We start from the raw sequence: 21,988 nt of genomic DNA, 5'->3' as shown, positions 1-21,988 counted from the left end.
TCTTACATGTAGCTCCGAAAATTGTACGTTAGGGTTGAAATGCAACCACATTGTGTTTTCTGATTAAAAAAAACCCCATTATCGATGTCACAGACTTCACTGTCGTAATAAACAACATTAATTCGTCCACTCATTTTCAATGAAATAACTTGTTTCACATGTTCAAAACAAAAGCATTATGCAAAAAAATAGAGTTGTAATTATATATGAATAAAAAAAATCAAACCTTACTTGATGTAATTACGTGTTTGCTCCAAATTATGCCTTAGAAAATGCCTTGCGGTTCCTCTTCTTGCGATTCTTCTTGCCATTTTGTTTGCTCGAAATTGTCTTATAGCACACAATGCTAAAAGTCATCCTTTTATAAAGTCGGGGTGAGTGGCAATTGATTCAGAAAACTTTCTCGGGTGAGTGGGAAGTTTGCACGTGTTGAATTTGGTAGAGGGAAAACACTCCACATAGGGCGCATTTTTAGTGACATGTCAGAAATATTCATTGAAAACGCGCCCTACGTGGAGCGTTTTCTCATTACCATTTTCAACTCCTACAATTTCCCACTCACCCATTAGGTATCCCGAGATAATTTTTTTTGAAAAATCTGGTGGACTTTAACTTATCGTAAGTTGCGAGTGATCAAAACTCAGTTGCATTAAAAAATCAAAAAAAATTACAAACTAAGAGTTTTGATTAGTTCGAGTTTCGATTTTGAATTGAATTAAATTTCACAATTCGAATATACGATTGTTGTAAATACTCTTTTAGTACCTGTCATTTTTTAAAATTACACCAAATTTGGCAATAGATAATTTCAAATTTTAAAATATAATATTAGATATTTTAAAATATATATTTTAAAATAACTAAAAAATTATAAAAAGTCAAAAAATTATATAAAAAAATAAAAAATATAAAAAAACCCTAAACCCATAAACTCTAAAACACTAAAACATACAAGACCCTAACCCTACCTTAACAAAAAGCAAAACTCTAACCCTAAAATAAAATAATCCTAACAGAAGAAAAATACTTCCAATTGGAAGTGTTTTTGTCTTTTCAGCCTAATCCAATAATTTTTCAAAAACCGGCCTAATCCGGTCATTTTTTTTATAAAATTAGCATTTATGAGAATTTTAACCAAATCTGGTTTTATCTTTCTTTTTTTCTTTTTTTAAATTTTTTAAGAATTTTAATTATTTATTTAATTATTGTTAGACCAACGATTGAATTGATCGAACTGGTTGAATCGAGAACTGGTTGTCTATCCTATTCAACCATGGGTTCAATTATTAAAACACTAAATATGACACTTTGAGATTGTACCATATCATCATCATCTAATTTTTTTTTCAAACTCAAAGTGCCACATCACTAACCTTTTAGATTTTTCAAGTTTAAGGATCAAAATGAACTTAATTGTCAAGTTCAAAATGGACCAAAAAAAAGGTACATGTACCAAAATGAACCTAATTGTCTAGTTAATGGGCCAATATAGACCTACTTGCCAAGTTTAGGGGCCAAAAGTTACATTATCCCCTGTTTTTTCACTGTCATTAACAGAATGGGTTTAAATTAATAACTAGTTTCAAGTTCAAAGGTGAAAATGGATAAAAAAAATTCAAGAACCAATGTAAACCTACTTACCAAATTCAAAGGCCAAAAGTTGTAATACCCTTTTAATTAAATAAGCTTATTATTTTTTATTAAAATAATTAATATCATATTTTTAAAATTAAAAAAAATTATTACACGTTGAATTTAATGTTATTGTTGTTGTTGAAGGTAGATGTAGAACCCATAATTACAAGTAATACATATAACTACAATTAGACTCAATATAAGGCACAAAATTATAACCAATATTGTGGAAAATTTTTATCTAAATTCACTCATATTTGTACAATAACTAATCTAAGCCTATATTATTTTTTAAAATTTAAAAAAATATTTATATTTATATTATTTATAATTTATAATTTAATCTTTTTATATATTTTTCAGTTATTGAAATTTTATATATAATCAATTTGACATTTTTAATGTTTAGATCATAATATTATATATTATCATAAATTTAAATTTCATGTGTTCGAAATTGTATATTATATAAAAATAACATAATATAATATTGTACAAACTTTAAAAAACGACCAAATCAAATTAAAAATTTAAATATTAAAACTCAAACTGAGACCTGTTTATGGGTCGGGTTACTTGTCTAGGCCCAATGACCCGCCTGAAATTTGAGAAGGCTTGACAAAAATATCAAGTCCGAGGGCTTGGGAAAAAATTAGGCTCATTTAAAATATAGTTCGAGCTCAAACTTAAACATTCAAGAATTGAGCCTAGCCAACCCGCTTTTAAGTTTATAATACTTTATATTATATTATTTTTATATATTTTATAATTTAGAACACAATAAGAAATAAACTTATACTAAATATATAACATTACTCTAATATAAACATTAAAATAATTAAGATGACTTTATAAAAACTTTCAATAAATAAAAAAATATAAATTTTTTATTAAATATTAAAATAATATAATATAATTTTTAAAAAATTTTAAAAATAATATGGACGAGCCTAAAATAGGTTTAGATTAATCTATTACAAATATAAATGAATTTAGACAAAATTTTATATACATATTTCGAATCGAATCAGACTTGAACAATCACAAAATATGTTACTAAGCTCAACTCAACCTAACTTATAAACAGTTTTACTCAAACTCAATTCGTATTTTAATAATTTTTTTAGTCCTAATATTTAATCTAAAACCCTTCCAACTTTCCAACGAAATCCTGGAACTTAAACAGAGACAGCCGTCACATGATGAGGTCGAAATACATGTAATAAAATTTAAATAGGGACGCCAAGTGAGGATGGTTCCTAGAATCTTTCTATAAAGTCGATTCCAAGACAGTCACATGTTCAAGCCATCAGTTTATATTTTCCAACGCGTAAAACTCAAGAATCTCCTATGGCATAACCCACCCACCCTTCAAGCCCCTTGGTTTTGTCTCCCAAAACCATGGGTCCTGTTCTTCCCCCCACCTTTATATGTAAAACCAAACCCACTTTCCTATATAAAACCAAACCAACTTCCCTTTCACCAACCAAAAATCTCAATCTAAACCTCCAAGCAAAATCCCATCAAAGACCCATTTTTGAAGAATGAGCAGTGGAGCAGTTTCAGCAAGCAAAGCCTGGATTGTGGCAGCCACAATCGGAGCAGTTGAGGCATTGAAAGACCAAGGCATTTGCAGGTGGAATTACACCATTAGGTCACTGCATCAACATGCCAAGAACAATATCAGATCTTCTTCTTTCTTTTCTTCTTCTTCTTCTTCATCTTCTTCTGCTGCTGCTGCTGTTTCAAATAAGTTGAGGGAGGAAAAGATGAGGAAAGCTGAGCAGACTATGAAGAAAGTTATGGATTTGAACTGTTGGGGTCCTAATACTGTTAGATTTTAATGTTCTATGCATTTGGTTCATACAAATTACTACAGCTTTTATCCTTTTTGTTAGAGAAAAAAATTTATAGAGAGAGATGATCTGAATTGGTGTAAATCAGCCTTTTCAAATTTTTTTCATATTATGTTGGATCTTGTTGTATTGGGGATTATCATATGAAAAAAATTTATGAAATACATCTAAAGTTGGGTTGTAAACACTTTCTTTTCTCTGAATTTCCATTCTTTTGGTTGGATTTTATACAGATTGAATCTCTAAAATCTTTTATTTTTCTTTGTTAGTTGAGGATACAGTTTTGTACTCCATTAGCAATATTAGTACTCCATTAGAAACTATGGTAACTGTTGTATATTATATACTATTAAAGTTTTATATTATTACATCAATCATATATACATACTATGTATATATAAAATGGAAGAAAGAAAGTAATTGAAAATAGGTGTCTCTATATGTAAATAGACATGATAACTATGTAAATAGACATAATACAGCCATAGATATCTATTGATATTTTATATATATAAACACTAAAAATGAGAATTGAAATATGAAATTGAATTATAAGAGAAGGAAACTATTAAAGTATTTTTTTTTTGTATGTAATTGGATTTCATTCTTATTTAGAATAATTTTTAAATTTATTTTGTTCGAGTAAACGTTTTATATCTGGAGAATAATATTTCTTGATTTGTCTGCACATGGAGGAGAAATAACTGTTCTTAAAATAGTTTTTTAAAAATGTCTAACTTTTACAAATATCAATTTCGGATCCAACCAAAATTTTTATGTATCTATCAAAATATCTAAGGATAAGCTCTTAGAAATTTTAATATTTCATTGAAAATTTAGACAAAAGCTTGTAAATACGGATTTTGGTACACCAAAAATTTTAATGAAATTTCATAGAAATATTGGTACTCTGCTAGAAATTTTGATATAAAGTTGTAAATCCAAATATTAGTATACCAAAATTTCTAACAAAGTTTTATAGAAATATTGGACTCCATTAGAAATTTTGGTATATATCAAAGTATGCTATGATAAATATTAATATTTTGTTAGAAATCTTGGTAAATGCTTGTAAATCCGGATTTTGGTGTACCAGAATTTCCAACGAGGTTTCTTAAAAATATTAGTATTCCCTTAGAAATTATGGATATATCAAAATATCTAAGGTTAAACTCTTAAAAGTTTTGATAAAAACTTGTGTAACATGATTTTGGTATATCAAAATGTCTAATCACCTTCCATATAACTATTGATATTTTCTTAAAATTTGTAATATAATTCAAAATATCTAAAAAAGTTACGCTTAGAAATTTTAGTAATTCCTTAAAATTTTTAATATCCTTAAAATTTTGGTATTTAACAAAATATTTAATCATATAATCTTAAAAATTTTGATATTTCATATTTGGTTCATCCCATTTTTTTTTTGTTAGAGTTTATGTGACTTGAATCCCATCACTTGTTGAATAAATAAATACAGTAGCAAAATAAAGTGATTTGTGGGGTCAAGAGATCGAAGGCCATATCACACAAGTTGAGTTCATATAGAACTATACTTCTAATATTTGACTTTGATTAGAACAGGTTTTTCAACCCTTAAATAGATATAGTCGAAACTCTTTTTATATAATTCGTTTTTCAACATTAGTGAATTTCTTCTTCTCTGCCCGTGATTTTTTTCCCGAAAATGTTTCCATGTAAAATATAATATGTGTATTCTTATTTTATTGTCTTATTATTTTATAATCATTCTATTGCAATTATGAACATTTATTATAACATTTTCATATAAACATAATTAGTTATTTTAATTAAATTTTTTGGGGTCGTTTGCAGGGATGAAGTACCAAACCCACTCGAAGGAGGTCATAGGGTTGGCCAAACATTATTAACATCTCATAATGTCAATTTTAATGTCAATAATCTATGCTAATGCCTTAACCATGACTTTCTTTTCTTGAATATAATAAACTTGAAAATGTAAAGGTTAAAATATGTCATAAGTCCCTCTATTTTTTAAAAGTTTGAAATTTAATTTTTATATTTTTTAGATTTTAAAATTTAAGTCTAATTGTTAACATTACTAAATATTTTTGGTTAAATTTGTTGGTGTAAGATTTTGAAATAAAAACAATACACTATGTAACTAAAAATATGATATTGTAATTAACACAAATTTAACTAAAAAATTAACTATGTTAACAGTAGAATATAAATTTTAAAATCTAAAAAGTAGAGATACTAAATTCTTAAAAACAAACATATAAAAACTAAATTTCAATTTTTAAAAAGTATAAAAACTTATGCCATATTTTAACCAAAAAATTGAGTACAAAATCTAAATAATAGGAGTCACTTCTTCAACTCCAAAAAAAAGAAAAAAGGTTTGATATATAAATTTACTCTTGAATGTGGTAATGTTTCTCATTTTGGGACTTCGCATGTTATTTTAGATCACATTGGTACTTAAGGTTGACTATTATTACACAAGTTGATACTTATGACTAACATCTATTTTTCTTTTTGAAAATTTTGGGTGACATGATCTAAGAGAGTAACGTTTGAATTATTCTTTTTTTTTTGTCAAATAACAATTCATTGAAGGAAAAAGGAAAAAAAAAAACTCAATCACTATACATAGCAATTAAACACAGAACAGAAACCAAAAAAACTTAACCAAACAGGGCTGGTAGACCATCCTTGTCCAGAATATGAGCCAAAGAAGATGATGATTGGCGCAACTAGTAAAAAATACATATCTTCTTCTTATAATAAGAAACCACCCAATCAACAACCAAATTAACGGATCTTCTTACAAACTCAAAATGAACATGGAAATCCTGGCCAAGACAGAGCCCAATTTCTACAAGATAAGCTTGAGTTTCTAACTACTGCGATTATCCCTCTTCAAAATCTTCTTATACACAATCAGTGAGTTTGTAACTAAAATAATTTTTTGATATCCTTGCTTCAAAGCAAAATCAGCTCTCAAGATTTATTCTTTTTTTTTAATTATAATAGTTTTAAAATATAAAAATTCAAAATACATAAAAAAATAAATATATATAAATAGTTACAATTTTAAACAATTGAAAAAAAATAACAGTCGAAACCATTTTTTTTTCCTTTTTTTATTTAAAAATGATGGATCGACTTTTTGGAAAGCGAAAATGGAGTCGTCACCAATCTTTTCTTGTTTAGGTGTGATCGGATCACCTAGAAATTTGGGTTGTTTTAATAAAACATTTTGGTTTACTAAAACAATGATTTTGGTCTACGAAAATATGAGAAAATAGGCTCGGAAGTCGGTTACGTATGAGGAAGGATTAGCACCCTCATTACGCCCAAAATTGGTACCAAATCGATTAAATACTGTCCTTTTGTCTAAAATTAAAAATGTTTTTGAAATGTGGTTCTTGTTAATAACATTTGAATAACCCGAGTCCTTTGCCAAAAATCTTCTTGTTTCGACGTTCGAAAATTTATAATTCGAAAATAACAAAAGGATGCCCAACTATTTGGTCCAACGAAAAATCGATACCCAGCTCAGTAGGGCACAATTCCTCGAATTTCCAAATATTGACCATTGTCTCACCTTGGAAGATATGAGTGAAATTCTGAAGAGACATTCGATTATTTTGAACAAACGGGAGATTGCAACCTAACACGATAGGGCACTATTCCCCGAATTGCCAAACATCGAACATTTCTTTCATTTTAAAGAGTTTTTAGAAAACGTGAGTGAAATTCCAAAGGGATCTTCGATTGTTTTGAACAAATGAAAAAGCGCAACCCAGCACGATAGAACACAACATTTCAAATCCTCGATACAAGATCATTTTATAATTTCCAAAACTCATGATTTTGAAATTTCAAAAGGATATTTAGTTATTTAGGTTAAACAAGAAAAATTGAAACCTAGTAAGTTAGGGTACTATTTTCTTGAATTTCCTAAATTCGGAATATTGCCTTATTTTTAATTTGAAAAAAACATGGACGAAATCTCGAGAGAATATTTATTTGGTCAAACAGAAAATCGAAACCCAACACGTTAGGGCACAATTTCTCGAATTACCAAAGACGAAATATTACCTCGATTTGAAATTTTATTTTTTTTATTTTTTTTAAAAGGGAGTGATTATGGAAACAAACTTGCAACGTATTTATTCGATTCATTTGAAGCAAAGAAAATGAAATGAATAATTTCAGGCAAATAGGTTGATTTCAAGCAAATAGGTTGGCAATCTAAATCATAATATAATACATGGGGATGCAAAACAAAGTAACAAATATGGAAAACATATATCAATAATATATTATACAATTTTTTGAAAAGTACAAACACGAAAATTGAAACATGCCCAATGATAATAATCTTACCACATACACTATTTAACATTTTTAACTAATGGTTAAATAAAAATCCATTTTAAGAAAAATATTTTAAAAGGTAATAAAAAATGTTAAAACAAATAAACTTGGAATGAACAATTTAAAAGTAGCTAAATTATATATATATGCATAAACAGATAATACATGCAAAAAATTTACAATAGATCGTAAAATAAATAATAAATAAAAATAAATAATACATAAAGTATATAAAGTTTAACATATAAATGAGCTTCAAAATAAGTATTATATGAGGAAATTTAAAGTTAGTGTTATGCAAAATAATTTAAAAACCAAGATTCAAAAAATGTATATATGTATATAATATATATTATGTGCATAGCAATAGTAATGTGTACCTATATAAAATTTTAAAACGAATAATATACATATTAACAAGTTGTAACATAGATGAATTATATAAATGCAACCATGTAAGAATATACAAAAGAATATAAGAATGACATACTATATAATATAAATCAATAATTATACAAAATAATTTGAAACAAGATTTACTTACCAACAATTAACAAGATACATAAAGCATAAAACTTAATATAAACATTGTATATAAAAAAAATAGTAATATAGACAAGTGTTTGAAAAAAACAAAGTATAATTTAAAATTGGGGGAATAAATGGTATACATAAATAGATTTAAAGGGAAAAATATAAACATGTTTGCAAGGGAATTCAAATAAGTAATTCAATTAAATTATGTATATATATAATAAAGAAAATAAAATAAAATAACAAAAATGAAAAATGAACAAAGGGAATACAAGAAATTAAAATCAACCTTTTTTTGCTTTGGATTTTTGATCTCTATGTGAAAATACAATATTTTTTTATCTCTCCTTCTCCTTTACATTTGATTTTATGATGGCTTTTATAGCCTTGTTACAATATTTTTTTTATTATTTATTATCTTTTCTTTTTTACAAGTGGTAGACAAAAGAGGACAAGCATTAGATCAAATGTTGACGGAAATTGACTGATCAATTTTTTTATTTTAAAATATTTTGATTTTTTTAACTCTTTATTTTTTTTTCAATTTTGTTTGTAGTTCCATAAAATTTTTAGCTAAAAGCTTTTTATTTTTATATTTTTTGAGTAAAATATATATTCAACTTTTTGAATTTTATTTATTTAAAATAATATTATAACTTATTTATATTTAATTTCAAGCTCTTTTTTTTAATTTTGTAATAATTAAAGAGTAATCAACGTATTACCTCTTTATGTATTATTCATCCATGTGATCAAAATTTTCAAAAATTTATAAGTATCAACCTTTTTTAAAAAAAAATTTAAAGTACGAACTTAAAAATAATTATCAAGTTCATAGATTAATCTATATAATAAATCAAAAAGAAATAAGAAATAAATAAACAATAAAATATCCCAATAAAAATAAAAACTAAAGTTGCCAAACCTACAACCTGCGTTTTAAGCATATTTTCTTTCTGATTTAAAGGTTAGGAGGGGTCATATGTAAAAGTACATAATTTTTATTTTGAAGATAAATCTTAAAATTACACATTAAAATCAAAATATTATATGTATATTTAAAATAAAATCACATTTCAGTTATCAAATTACACATTAAATCAAAATTTAACATCTAACATTTTATTTTGTCAGCAAAACCGGAAACAGCCCTCAGATTTCTTGTTTTCGTCGGCAAAAACCGAAAGTGAGTGAAAAAGTTAGCATTTGGTTTTCGTCGCCAAAACCGGGGAATTTCGATCCGCATATCTGGCTTCAGTCGCCTCTTGATTTTGGGATTTTCCCCACTCTTTTCACCTATAAAAAACCCCAACCTCCATTTCACTTTCTCAACCTCAATTAAAAAATAAATCAACAATGAGTAGAGCATGGATTGTGGCAGCAAGAATAGGTGCAGTGGAGGCCCTTAAGGACCAAGGGATTTGCAGGTGGAATTACACAATAAGGTCGCTTCATCAACATGCAAGGACCAATATCAGATCATTTGCTCGTCATTCCAACATCCTTTCTTCACCTGCTTCTTATAAACTGGTGAATAATAAATCTGAAGAGAATATGAGAAAAGTAATGGATTTGAGCTGTTTTGGTCCTAATACAACTAGATTTTGACGTTCTATAAATAAAATGTTTAACAGAGTATTTCTTTCCCTCTCCAATTTATTTTTTATGGTTGAGCTTTGGAATATTCTCAACTTTTTGATGCAAAACATGTTTAAAGATTTTTGCCAGAGATGAAATCAAATTGAATATAGTTGTGGATGATAAACATGTTTGCAAATCTAAGATTTTTCTGAGTTACTATTTTCATTTGATCTAGTTTCTAAGGTTGCAGGCATGAATCAATAATACTATTCATAAGGAAAATGTTTTATTTCCAAAGGCATTTACATAAATCTTATTCCCAAATCAGCAATTTGAGTTGCAGATTGGGTTTCAAGAAATAATATCTCCAAGTTGTTCTTCATTCCATTGAAAACACCCCAAATTTCAATTGCCAAAATGGTTGAGGTTGAGGTGATAGCAGGGTGTAGCTATATATTTTAAAATATAATCTTATTTTTATATTTTATATTTTTATAAATTTTAAAAAGAATTAAATCAACATTCTAACATTTTTGGGAAAGACAAATTATAATTTTATTATATATTAATTTAAAACTTATGAATTTTGAAAATATAAAATAAATAATTTTTCATTTTATGGGGTAGGATTCTTCTCAATCCCCTTCCTTTGCTCTAGTGGCTCTGCTCTCTTTACAAGGGCGAAATTCTAATGGAGAGTTTTAATGAATATGACAAAGATTTATCTTCAACTCAATATAACCTGTGATCATATAGGAAAAAAGTTTCTTATTGCAGTTGCAAGCTCTGAGCAAGGGGGAATCTGTCGGGCTAGTATGTACTCTGCACATGGAGAAATTTTTATTTTTTATCTTTTAAAATTTTTAAAATTTTAAATTAATAATAGTAAAATTATAATTTGACCTTTTTAAAAATAATAATTTTTTATTTAGTCCTTTAAAAATTATATTTTTACTATTATAAAATTTATAATTTAATTTCGCCTCTAAAAATTTTTTCTACCTTCGCCCCTTGCAATGAGAAGAATGCCAGTAAAAGTTGTAAGGACCAATTTTGGCCCGGGCCCGTGCAAATACAAAACCAAGAATTATTACAAAAATAAAAACTATTATTATGATAGTCCATTAAAATGTCCAAATACATAACCCAAGTCCCAGACCCAATACAAACTAATACCTTACAGCCCAATATCAAAGACCAACCCAGATTACAAGCCCGATAGGCCCAATGTTTTTAGAAAAGAAACCCTAGGGTTTCCTCCTCACATTTGCGCCGCAACCGCAGGCGAGCCCCAGCCTTCGCGCCGTACGACCGCCTTCAACGCCTCCGTACACCCCACGTCGAGTGCCACATATCCCCACAGCTGGCCCCGTACCCCTGTACCTGCGAAGAAATGGACAAACGACAGCAGCAAAAAGCAAAAAGATTGTATTTTGATTTTTTATTTTTCCTTTTAGTTTCGGCTATAAAGCCAGGAATTGATCGATTGTATTTGGTTACGCACATTTACGAACGCAACATAAACACAGAGATACGCACCAAAAAACAAACGAATATCAAGCAATCAAATAGAGAAAGCAAAGATTTCAAGGTTGTTCATTCATCGTTTTTCTTTTTTATTTATCTCCTATTTATTTTTCTTTATCTGTGATACGAGTATAAAGAAGGGGGAGGATCTCTTACCTGTCGATCGACGCCGACTTAATCGACAGTTGCCTCTCCGTCCAAGGCCAAACGGATCCTTGGGGATCCGGTCAGAGCTACGACGGATGATGAAGGCGCGCGTGGTGCCGTGGTAGCCTGCAAGTCAACCAAAAGGGCAAAGGGGACTGGAAAAGCCACAGAGCTGCGGCGCCGAAACCCTAGCAATTGGGTGCTCGGTTTTGTGGCTGGTAAAATGGCTGATTGCCATTTTTTTTATTGTTTTAAGCAAAATACGAAACGGCGCCGTTTCAAAGGGGGAGGGTCCCCGCGTCAACCCGCTCCAGGACCCGAACCCGTAGCTTTACGCAAAAAATAGGTTATTTTCGAGCTGGGTCCTCCCCGTTCCCGTGCGCATTCAATCGCGCCTTAGCTGATCCGTTTTGTTTTCTTAAATTAGCTCATTAATTTGTGCGCGTTTGCACTTTAGTCCGCAGTGCAGTGTTGCGTTTTGGAGGTCTGGATTATTTTCACATCTAGTCCATGTGCATTCGCACTTGTTACATTCTAGTCCCCTTTGTTATTTTGGCAGTTGTTTTCATTTATACTTTGCCCCTCTTATTTTAATTCTTTTTAATTGAGTCTCTTTTCTTTATTTATTCATTTTATGGCTTATTATAGTTTTTTAAGACACATTCAATATTTTTTTATCCGTGTTCACTTATTTTTTTTCTGTATTATAAGATATTTTGATGATTTGATTTCGTTTTTTTTTTTAAAATCACTTTTGTAATGTTTTTTTTACATACGCTATTATATATAAGTATACTTTGTATTGAAGTTAATTTTATTGCATGTATATATTATTAACCTTATATTAATTTACGCACATAATTTCTTTTAAATTTATTCTTGTACTTTATTATATAATCGTATGTAATATTTTTTAGCTATTAACATATATGTATATACGTTTATGGATATTCGTATTTAATCTATAAGTTACTAAACCCTCATATTTTATACATATATTTTTCTTTTTACGTATATAAGTATGTTCTTAAATCTATTGTGTAATTAATTTAGCCCTATACATATTATCGTTTCTATGCTAATTTACACATACTTACTTTTAGATTTATATGTATATATATTAATACACTTATTATTTTAATAGATTCTTTTTTTTAAAAAAAAACAGTCTTTGTTTTATGATGTGTCAAGTATTTTCTTTATGTGCATATATGAAATAATTTTAGAAACTTCATTTTTTTGCAATTGTAAAATTATTATTTTTGAATATATCTTTATATTATATTGCTTTTTGATGTTTTATATAGCCTATTATTTAAACGTTTGATATAAGGGTATGTATAATTTTTAGACTAACTTAAAATTTATATATATATATATTATTATTAATCTCATTCTTTTTTATAAATTTACATGTACATTTTTTATATATAAATCTATTTTGGGTGTTATGTCTTGTCATGTATTTTTATTATTCTTCTATACATATATTATTTAAATTATCATGTACTTTGTAAACCTTTAAAGGAGTTTGTGTTTAAAATATTTACATGCAATTTGATTCAAAGTTTTATTCTATAATATCTATTTCAATAATTATATATTCTTATTTTCTATGCAAATTTGTCAACTTATACATTATGTGTTTTAAAAATATTCATTCTACAATATATATTTTAATAATTGCATGTGGATATTAAGCTTGTCTTTACAAATGTTTTTTAAATCCATCGATTCTTATAGTGTGTATCGCGTACTTATCATTATTTTAAAATAATTTTATACCATATTGCTTCTTTGATTTGCATTTCGTTTTGTGCATCTAGTAGTAATCATTTTATATTATGTCATGCATGTTGTTGTAGTATATTATTTGTTCATTGTTTTATATTGTCATGTTAATTATTCTCCATGCATAATTGAAGTTGAGTTATATTTTCAAGTTAGTTATACTTAGTTGCTTAAATGTTTGTTAGTTGATTAAATAAATTGCATTATCTTCATTCTTCCATTCTCGTACCTCTATGCATACATATTTTATCCCATATCATTGTTTTCCACTTGGTTTACGAAATGTAGTTTTATAAAATCCAACCTTTTTGATTAATTTCGTCTTATTTCGAGTCGTATTAATATGTTTTAAGCTATTTTTATAATTATTCATTTAAAAATTACTTAAAACGAAGGCAATACTCGGTGTTTGGCAATTCGGGAATCATGCCCTATCGTGCTGGGTTGTGATTTCTCGTTTGTTCAAAAAAATCGAATATTCCTTTAGGATTTCACTCATGCTTTTAAAAATTCTCCAAAACGAAGGTAATGTTCGATGTTTGACAATTCGGGGAATCGTGCCCTATTGTGCTGGGTTGCGGTTTCCCGTTTGTTCAAAACGATCAAATATTCCTTTAGAATTTCACTCGTGTTTTCCAAGGCGAAGCAATGTTCAATGTTTAGGAAATTCGAGGAATCGTGCCCTACTGTGCTGGGTTTCGATTTTTCGTTGGACTAAATAATTGGGCATCCTTTTGTAATTTCCACTTATAAATTTTTGGAAGTCGAAGTTTATCGTGTTTCCGAGGGTAACGGATAGTGTCCTATCGTACTGGATGTGATGCTGTATTCCTCTGAAACAAGAGGATTTCAACGGCCAACTCGGGCTTTTCAAATCTTTGTTCAAAGAGCCACATTTCAAAAACATTTTTAAATCTTAGACATAAGGACAGTATTTAATTGATTTGGTACCAATTTTGGGTGTAGTGAGGGTGCTAATCCTTTCTCATGCGTAACCGACTCCCGAACCCGTTTTTTCAAAAAATTCGTAGACCAAAATCGTTATTTTTGGTAAACCAAAAATGTTTTATTAAAAATAACCAAATTCTTAGGTGACCCGATCACACCAAAAGAAAAGTATCGGTGGCGACTCCATGTTCTATTTTCAAAAAATCGATTCCCTGTTTTTCATTAAATTTAAAATTTTAAAATAAAAAGATGGTTTCGACAAAAGTATTATGGAGGTCTTTGTATTAGGTGTTAGATCACATTTTACTATTTTCACTAAAAAAAAGACAAATTAGTCTCTATACATTGATCAAATAGCAAATTAATCTCTTTGTTAAAAAATTTCATTTGTTTTTGAAGTTAAAAATTAGTCATTATACGTCAAAATGAGGCACATATAACACATCACATGTATCTATCTAGTTAACTTGTTAACCTAATTTCTAAAAGTAAAAATAGATGATTTTTTTTATTAAAAAATATTATTTTACTCTTTAATTTAACAGTCATTTAGTAAATATGACATTTGTTTATCACTCAAATTTGATGTTTTAAAATTATTATTTTATCTTTTATATTTATATTTTTTTAAATGAAATGAAATAATATCTTTACCATGAACCCTAAGATATTTAAGTGAGATCTTCCTAAATTATTCTTTGTATTTCTATATCAAATGAACATTAAAATTATTAATAAATATAAAATGGGTGGAGCCGAAAAATTCAAATAGGAGCGAAACAGATCATGTTGATAATAGAACGATTATGGATTTATAATATCCAACCCACTTTATTTCATTTTTGAAGAAGTTATTTAAAATCCCATGTAGAGGAATATTATTTCTTTCTTTCTTTCTTCAAGACGACGTGCTTATAACCTGATTATTAGCAAGGGAAAAATTAATCACCTATGAAAATCAGAGTCATGGAATAGACAAATTTCCATATAAATCACTGAATCCAAAGAAAGAAGAAGAGAGAGGATTAAATAGAAAACTGTGCAAGTTAATATGACCAAAGATAAAATTATTCCATCTTTTAACCTCAACTACTAAAAATACACGTACAAAGTAAACCTAGAGACATCCAAATTCATAACATCCATTAGTTTGAATATATTATACACATGTAAAAAAAAAATTAAAAAAAATTATCCCACAGCATCTTTTCAATTGAGCTTCGATTCAAGTTTTGTCTAGATTTAATCTTGGATAGATGCATATTACTTTAAAGGTAGTTGAGATTTGATCTTAAAATTAGATTTAAAGTGATGCTTGTTTGAGAATTTAATTTGATTTAGATTTAATGGCTTTTGAAACTTGATCTTGAATTGTTGAATTTTGTTTCAAGGGTCGTGGAGACTTAATCTTAAAAACGAGTGATGGAGATTTGATCCAAGAGTCTTCTAGACCTGACCTAAAATTAATGTGGTTTGCTTCAGGGATCTTCTAGACTTGATTTTTGGGAACAAAATTAAACATTTTTAAATAAAAATTCAATTTGGCCCATAATTCAAAAATATAAAATTCTATTTTGACTCCCAAAAATTTAAACAAAATTCGATTAATATCCAATTCAATTCTAAAATCAAATTAAATAGTTGGTTTAGCACAAAAAGCTCACATAAGCCTCTATCCTAATAAAATCAAAGCTTAATAAGTATGCAGTTAAAAATCCGGAACAAAATTAAGTGCTTACATAGAACAAAGCAAAAGAGGGAATGAAAAGTTGACAATAAGTAAAGAAACATTGAAAATGCAACAAGAAACTTACAAAAGAAAGAAACTTGATAAATTCTGAAAAGAAATAGAAGAACATTGGAAAGCAAAAATGGCTAAAATTTACTCAATAAATGCAAAAGTGAAATTCCCTACAAAACCCCTAAGATCCCTATTTATAGAAGAAGATTTGGGCTTGCGAAGCGATGGAAAAATAGCGAAAAAGGTTCTCAAAGTGTTGTAACTATGGGCCAATAGACTGATGCCATGTCAAAATTGAGTAGTCACACCTTTTAGAGATGATAATTTAAAATTTTGAAACAACCACGAAATATTAAGTAATTTCACTATGAATAGTTCAAATGATAAAGGCTTCTCGTTCACAAAGTGACATTCCATTGCCCTAGAAAACACAATCTTAAACAAGTTTACTTCATAAATTTCTGTTTAATGAGGACCAATTGTTGTATCCCCGCAAATGGATACTTCTCATGCCATGAACAGAGTGTCCATATGAAGTGAGGGTATCAGGATGTCATCAAGGACAACCAATTTATTAAATTTAATCTCATTAATATTTTCAACTTCCTAAACTCATTATTTTTGAAAATGATCACATCAAGGCACCTCTAAACCATACCCTAATTAAACTGCACTTTATCAATGACGTATTCATACAATGAGAATAGAAGAGATTAATAATATTGCACGCTACTCAACTATTGTCGTAGCTCAAATAACCACTATCCTTAATGACTTTCTACACCCTCTATAATATATATCATTACTATTTTTAATGACTCTTTACACCACGTGAACCATCATCATTTTCTATCTCAAAACCTAATATAACTTTTTAATTATAACAAATCTTAATTTGAAATAAGTTATAAACATATAGGTTTGGGTACCGAATAAGGAAGTGAGAAATATTATATAGTGATAGAAGGTATAAAATATTATGTGCTATAGTCTGAGTGGTCCAAAGCCTTTAGTAATTATTATTTATGTATATGAAAGTACATAAGCCCATGCTGACATTCAACACAATAAGGACCCAACAACCCAAACATAAAATTTATTGAAGAAAACTATCATAAATAAAGAAACCAATTGATATCTTTATTGTTCGGTCTGATAATTGAAGAGATTTATGATGTGTAACTAGTTTTTCACTCTTCCCATTGCATCAATTGATTATTTGTGTAAAAATTTAAATGTTAATTTTTTTATAGTTTTTTATTTAACTCCCTTAAATTAAATCAATATTCAATTGTTAATACCATTAAATTTACTTCTATTAAGTTTGTTGATATGACATCAAAATTTGTTGAGTAGTTTTGTTTTGTATCTTATTAATAGAGTATTTGGATATTTATACATGCTAGCTGTTCCTAATACTGACACTTCGTGCGGGCTTCAGGCCTACTAAACACGTGTCTCACTTTTGGTTCCTAATATTGACATTACGTGCAGGCTTGAAGCCTTCTGGACACGTGTTTCACCCTAGGTCGCCTGCAAAGCACGTGGTCTCTCTTCTGCGAGCTCCTTGAACACATGCGAATTAAGACCGTGACCTTCTCTTGGTTCGTACGAGCTAGATCCAAGAGCTGGGTCCATGAACACACTTTGTTGTTCTTTTGCGATTCGCCTTACACTCAACCATCTGGTGGGACCTATCTGGATCACGAGTAGGCGACCCAAATCCTATCTAGGACTCGAGTTGGTGATCACCGATGTATAACAAAATTTTTATTCTTTTAATTAACTCAAATTTTTTATAATAAAATTTTGTTTAAAATGAAAGCTAATTTGGGTAATGAATTTTTTTGGCTTAAATTCATATGCATTATGAATCAATATCAAATAATAAATCTAATACTTGAATTTGCAATATATAAATCTGTAAATATAGATCGAATATTATGGAATATTTGATTTTTTTTATTACACTATAAATTAGGGATGATTGTGTTATCGTTTTCAATTATATTATGGTTCTAATAATTTTACCATGGTTAAATTTGATATTTAATTATTTTACTTTTATTTTGGTATAATTTGTGTTAGGTATAGAGTGTTTTCAGTCATATTATAGTTTTGATTCTTTTCTATGTATAATTTTGAGATTTAATTCTCATACTTTTGGGGTCAAAATTTGATTTCTATATTATTATAATGATATTAGTTTCTCTAAATAATTAACACTATTAATTATTTTGATTAAAATGTTAAAGTGGATTTGTTCTAAAAAATATTCACTCAAATTTATCTTGATAAAATAATTTTTATTAGAATAATATTTTTTTAAAAAAAATTGGAATCAATATTTAATCAAAATAGTTAACATTATTGATTGTTTAGACTATTAGTGACATCATAAAAAAATACAAATATAAAATTATATCAAACATTAAAGTATAAAAATCAAATATAGACAAGTTGGGTCAGGTTCGGATTTATCTTTCTTAAATAGAGTTGGACTTGAATAAAAAAGTAAACTTATTTTTTTAATCAAGCCCAGACTAAAAAATTAAATTAAATACCTTGTATGAATCCGATCCGATTGATAAACACCTCTAATTTAAAGAATAAAATATCTTAATATTTGATTAATAATAAATAGTTGTGCTAAAAAAATCAGTGACAGTTCAACTGAAATAAATGAAATTCCATATCAGTTATTAATTATGGTCTTAACCATAAGGTATTTTTTAGTACAATAATTTAATTTTCTTGGTCATATAATTTTCAAGTTAACTTCAGTTAGGTGCGTGTATATGGAAGAGTAAAAATAAAGCATGAGAATACTGGTAATGCAATGATAATGCATAATGTGTTTTTTTTTTTAACCAATGCATAATCTTTTTATTCATTAATATTTTTTAATTCAGGAAAAAAATATTTTCTCAATAATATTTTTATTTTATTACAGAAATCATTCATCGAAATTATTTTTGCTTTATTATTCAATTTAGATTATATATTTTTTAGATAATGTTTAAAATTACTAATAAATAAGAATACGATGTACTTCAACGCATTCAAACTTGCATTCTCTTACATTAACAAAAATTCTTATGTAAATTGAGTTGAGACTCAATTAACATTTTTCATTATATTATTGAATAAGAAAAGAAGTATATGAAAACTGGTATAAGGTATAGCATTTATTAATTTACTTTTGGAATAATTGTGAATTATCCCGTACAGTAGAGACAAGCGGCATATCTTATCTTTGTTCGCTGGCCAATTTGTTGGCCAACAAAATGTTCCATTGCCAGGTAGGCAGCCTCAAACCTACAACTATTCCATCTAACTGAGTTTCTCTTCTTTTCTAATGTGATTTAATAAATAGAATTTTGTAAAGAAATATAGTTGAATTTAGGGATGAATCCAAAAACTCTGTCTAAAAGGACTAAAATAAAATTCTAAAATTTTAAGGGGGTTCAAGCTAAAAAAATTATTTAAAAAAAGTTTAGATCATATAATTAACTTTGAGAAGCGTCAAGAATATTTTTTTTCATATATTGAAATGATTGAAAAACTTCAATTAAATGATTAATACTAAGAGGGACTATTAATGAAAATTTCCCACTTGACAAGGGGTCAATGCTGAATTGCATTCAATCTAAGTAGAGACTATTAAGGGATGACGGTGGATTTTACTAAATGTGAAATCAAGATTTTGAGAAACTTTTAATTTTTGGATTGGATATACCTTATTTAAAGTTGTGATAATAATTTATTTGGAGTTCTAATTTTATAAAAAAATTAATTTAGTCCTTTATTTAATTTTTCGTATATTTTAACTCTTGAACTTGTATTTTTTATCAATTCACCTCAAAATGGATGAAAAAATTAATTTTTGTTAACTTTTTTGATGTGGCATACACATGGATGACATGTCAGCAATTAATTAAATTTTTAAAAATTTAAAAATATTTTAAAAAAATATCTTTTTAATTTTAAAATCTTCAAAATATTATTGAAATGTTGTGTCATTCATGTGACAATCCATGTGAATGCCATGCTAGCAAGTTAAAAAACATTAACTTTTCTATTAATTTTCAAGTGATTTGACAAGAAAGTAAGTTCAAAGGTTGAAAAAAAAATAAAATATTAAATAAAAGGCTAAAAAGATTTTTTTTGTAAAGTTAGAGTATTAAATAAATTATTATGACTTTAAATTTTAATATGTATAACGTGTATTTGAGGGCTTTTTTTTCCATGTGTAAAATAGCTATAAATAATTACGGCTTATTTATATTCATTTATCAAGTTAAATACAATAATACAAAATAAATTTAAAGATTCATTTATTAAACAAAAACAAAAATGAATGAGATATGTTCAATTCTTTTCCTTTTTTGTTCACAGACAAACTTGTTTGTGAATCATTTTAAGCTGTTTTAATTAAAACTAAACCAAAACTCATTTATTTTTTTTATAATATGTGTTTTATTTGTAATTTATTTATGATATAATTATTAATACACCTACAAAATGAGTGCTTCTAAGTCCTAAACCTATAAATAAATAGCCTTTTTATTATGGATTTTTTATAAAAAATGTATTTTCTAATTCAAAAATTAAAAGATGAAATAAATAAAAATTCGCAATTTTGTTTTGACTTTAGAGTAATTTCTCAATTTAATATTAGTTAAATTCGCATCACTCATGAATTTATATTCAATTATAAAATTATAAAAAATTATCATATAAAATCTAAAGAAAAATAGAATTTCGACTCAAAACATCTTTAATAATTCATTTTTACTATTTTAATTAAAATTATATTTAGTTTTTTTATATATTTTTTAAAATTATTACTTAAATATTTACATCATTATGCCATAATATGATATACTTTAAAATTGCACATTTCAATTTACACTATATTTTTTTTTTGTAATAATTTGTTTGCATAACTCTAATATCAAAACCATGAGAAAAAGAAACTCTAATATCCCAATTTAAGGAAATAATCTCACATTGTTTAAGAATAAATTACAAATATATTTATGAGTCTATATATACATATATCTCATATTCAACATTACTTAAGAAAACAAGAGAAATGAGACTTTAAGTCTATATAAGCTTTTTGGTAAGTTTTATTCCCACATCAATAATTGACACAAAAAATAAATAAAAAAATTTTTGGTGCTGCCACCTTAGTGCTGATGATTAGAAGTGTTGTTTTGTCAATATACTAAAAATTCTTCTAGCTAGGAACTTTTTATCAAAATTGACCCATTCTCGTAAATTTTTGAAAAATCGATCTATTTTTGTAATTTAAAAAATGACTATTTTTTGATAATTTAGTCCATAAAATCAAATTTTAAAATTAGTATATTAAAAAAGGTCAGCTATTCAACTAATCCCTAAAAAACATTAAAACAGTTCCCATGTTTCATTGACTTTGTGTAATAAGTACAAAACTATGTTAGGAAAAAAAGTTAAAACAAATTATAAAAAATATTATTATACTAAAATTTTCTGTTTTACTTTTAATTTGAGAACTTATGATGGACAACTATGGTTTATTTTACAAGTATTTCTATGTTTTTTTTTATTTAGAAATAAATTAATTTAATAATTTATTCACCTAATTAATTCCTAACTTCCCAACTAACCTATCCAACAAACAAGCCGACGTTTGTAAATGCACATCTTTTTCCTTCTTTTTTTTTTTTTTTTTTTTTACTTTCACCTAATTTAATTAATCCATAATTAATGACCTTCGAAATGGAATAATAGTTTGTACTCTGAAGTGAAGAATACCCTTGAAACTTTAACTTAATTACATGAATGCCCCCCATGGTACAGTCACGTC

General features: G+C 27.2%; 1 protein-coding gene and 1 long non-coding RNA gene across 2 annotated transcripts; one reads left to right on the top strand and one right to left on the bottom strand.

Annotated features, from left to right (window-relative positions):
- The first annotated feature begins 2,939 nt into the window (after positions 1-2,939).
- LOC121204943 (uncharacterized) lies at positions 2,940-3,676 on the top strand. Its single transcript, XM_041075798.1, has one exon. It carries the CDS (start codon positions 3,180-3,182, stop codon positions 3,477-3,479), a length of 300 nt encoding a protein of 99 aa, XP_040931732.1. The 5' UTR covers positions 2,940-3,179; the 3' UTR covers positions 3,480-3,676.
- A 7,388-nt stretch (positions 3,677-11,064) lies between these two features.
- On the bottom strand, positions 11,065-11,963 carry LOC121204942 (uncharacterized). The gene is made up of 2 exons (XR_005900087.1): positions 11,661-11,963; positions 11,065-11,360 (listed from the first exon to the last, which is right to left on the bottom strand). It is a non-coding gene; the product is annotated as an uncharacterized lncRNA (long non-coding RNA).
- Between the last annotated feature and the right edge of the window lie 10,025 nt (positions 11,964-21,988).

This window comes from Gossypium hirsutum, chromosome A01 (assembly GCF_007990345.1).
Source record: "Gossypium hirsutum isolate 1008001.06 chromosome A01, Gossypium_hirsutum_v2.1, whole genome shotgun sequence".
Taxonomy (NCBI): domain Eukaryota; kingdom Viridiplantae; phylum Streptophyta; class Magnoliopsida; order Malvales; family Malvaceae; genus Gossypium; species Gossypium hirsutum.
This window is presented reverse-complemented; position numbering and strand designations above follow the sequence as displayed.

Coding starts and splice junctions, on each gene's coding strand:
- LOC121204943 (XM_041075798.1), top strand. CDS start 3,180: ATGAGCAGTGGAGCAGTTTCAGCAAGCAAAGCCTGGATTGTGGCAGCC.